Source organism: Tarenaya hassleriana, unplaced genomic scaffold (assembly GCF_000463585.1).
Source record: "Tarenaya hassleriana unplaced genomic scaffold, ASM46358v1 Cleome7, whole genome shotgun sequence".
In the NCBI taxonomy this organism is placed as follows: Eukaryota; Viridiplantae; Streptophyta; class Magnoliopsida; order Brassicales; family Cleomaceae; genus Tarenaya; species Tarenaya hassleriana.
The window spans coordinates 4,874,493-4,875,132 of NW_010969548.1; the positions used below are offsets into that span (position 1 = coordinate 4,874,493).

At 49.8% G+C, this 640-nt stretch overlaps 1 protein-coding gene across 1 annotated transcript in view; it reads right to left on the reverse strand.

The window, feature by feature from the left end:
• The window catches only part of LOC109116120, a 1,440-nt gene that overhangs the window by 480 nt on the left and 320 nt on the right, over positions 1 to 640 (reverse strand). Inside the window, exon 2 of the mRNA XM_019200950.1 lies at positions 63 to 606. Coding sequence (XP_019056495.1) covers positions 63 to 606 — 544 coding nt within the window. The remainder of the gene's footprint in view (positions 1 to 62; positions 607 to 640) is intronic.

Below are 640 nucleotides of genomic sequence, written 5' to 3' on the forward strand. Positions count from 1 at the left end.
AGAGCGGTAGAGATGACATCGGCAAGCACTATGTCCATATGTTCCACATAGCTGGCATTTGCCTTGATACCCCGAGGGTTTGCGAGGTCGAGAAGCAGATGTATCATGCTGCGGTCGGGGATTCGGAGTCCAAGAAGATCGCGAGGAACCTTGGGAGCGAGCCTGAGTGTTGTGAGCCGTAACGGGAAGGACAGAGGCAATCGGAAAGGTGCTAAGAAGAGCATACTCGTGATTCAACAGCCTCTCGTGGAGTTCCACGAACGAGATAGGGACATCTCGGGCATTGATCACGTCCTTGACAGGTTTGTACTCGTCGGCTAAGCCATTGAGAATCAAATCAACTAGATCTTCGTGATCTAATGGCTTGTCGAGGAGAGCGAGTTCATCCGCCTTCACCTTGAAGAAATACATGTACTCGTCGATAGAGTTTGTTCCTTTAGTGAAATGTCTCAAGTTTTCCTTGATTTGTTTCACGTGACCTCGGCTAGAACGCTCGTAGGTCGCGACAAGAATATCCCAGGCGTCACTCGTTGTGGCGGAACGTGCGATAAGAGCTTGGCATGAGGATGATATGGATCTGAGAATAGCCGAGAAAAGAAGCTTGTCCTGTCGAAACCATGCAGGGAATGCGTCGACAGTT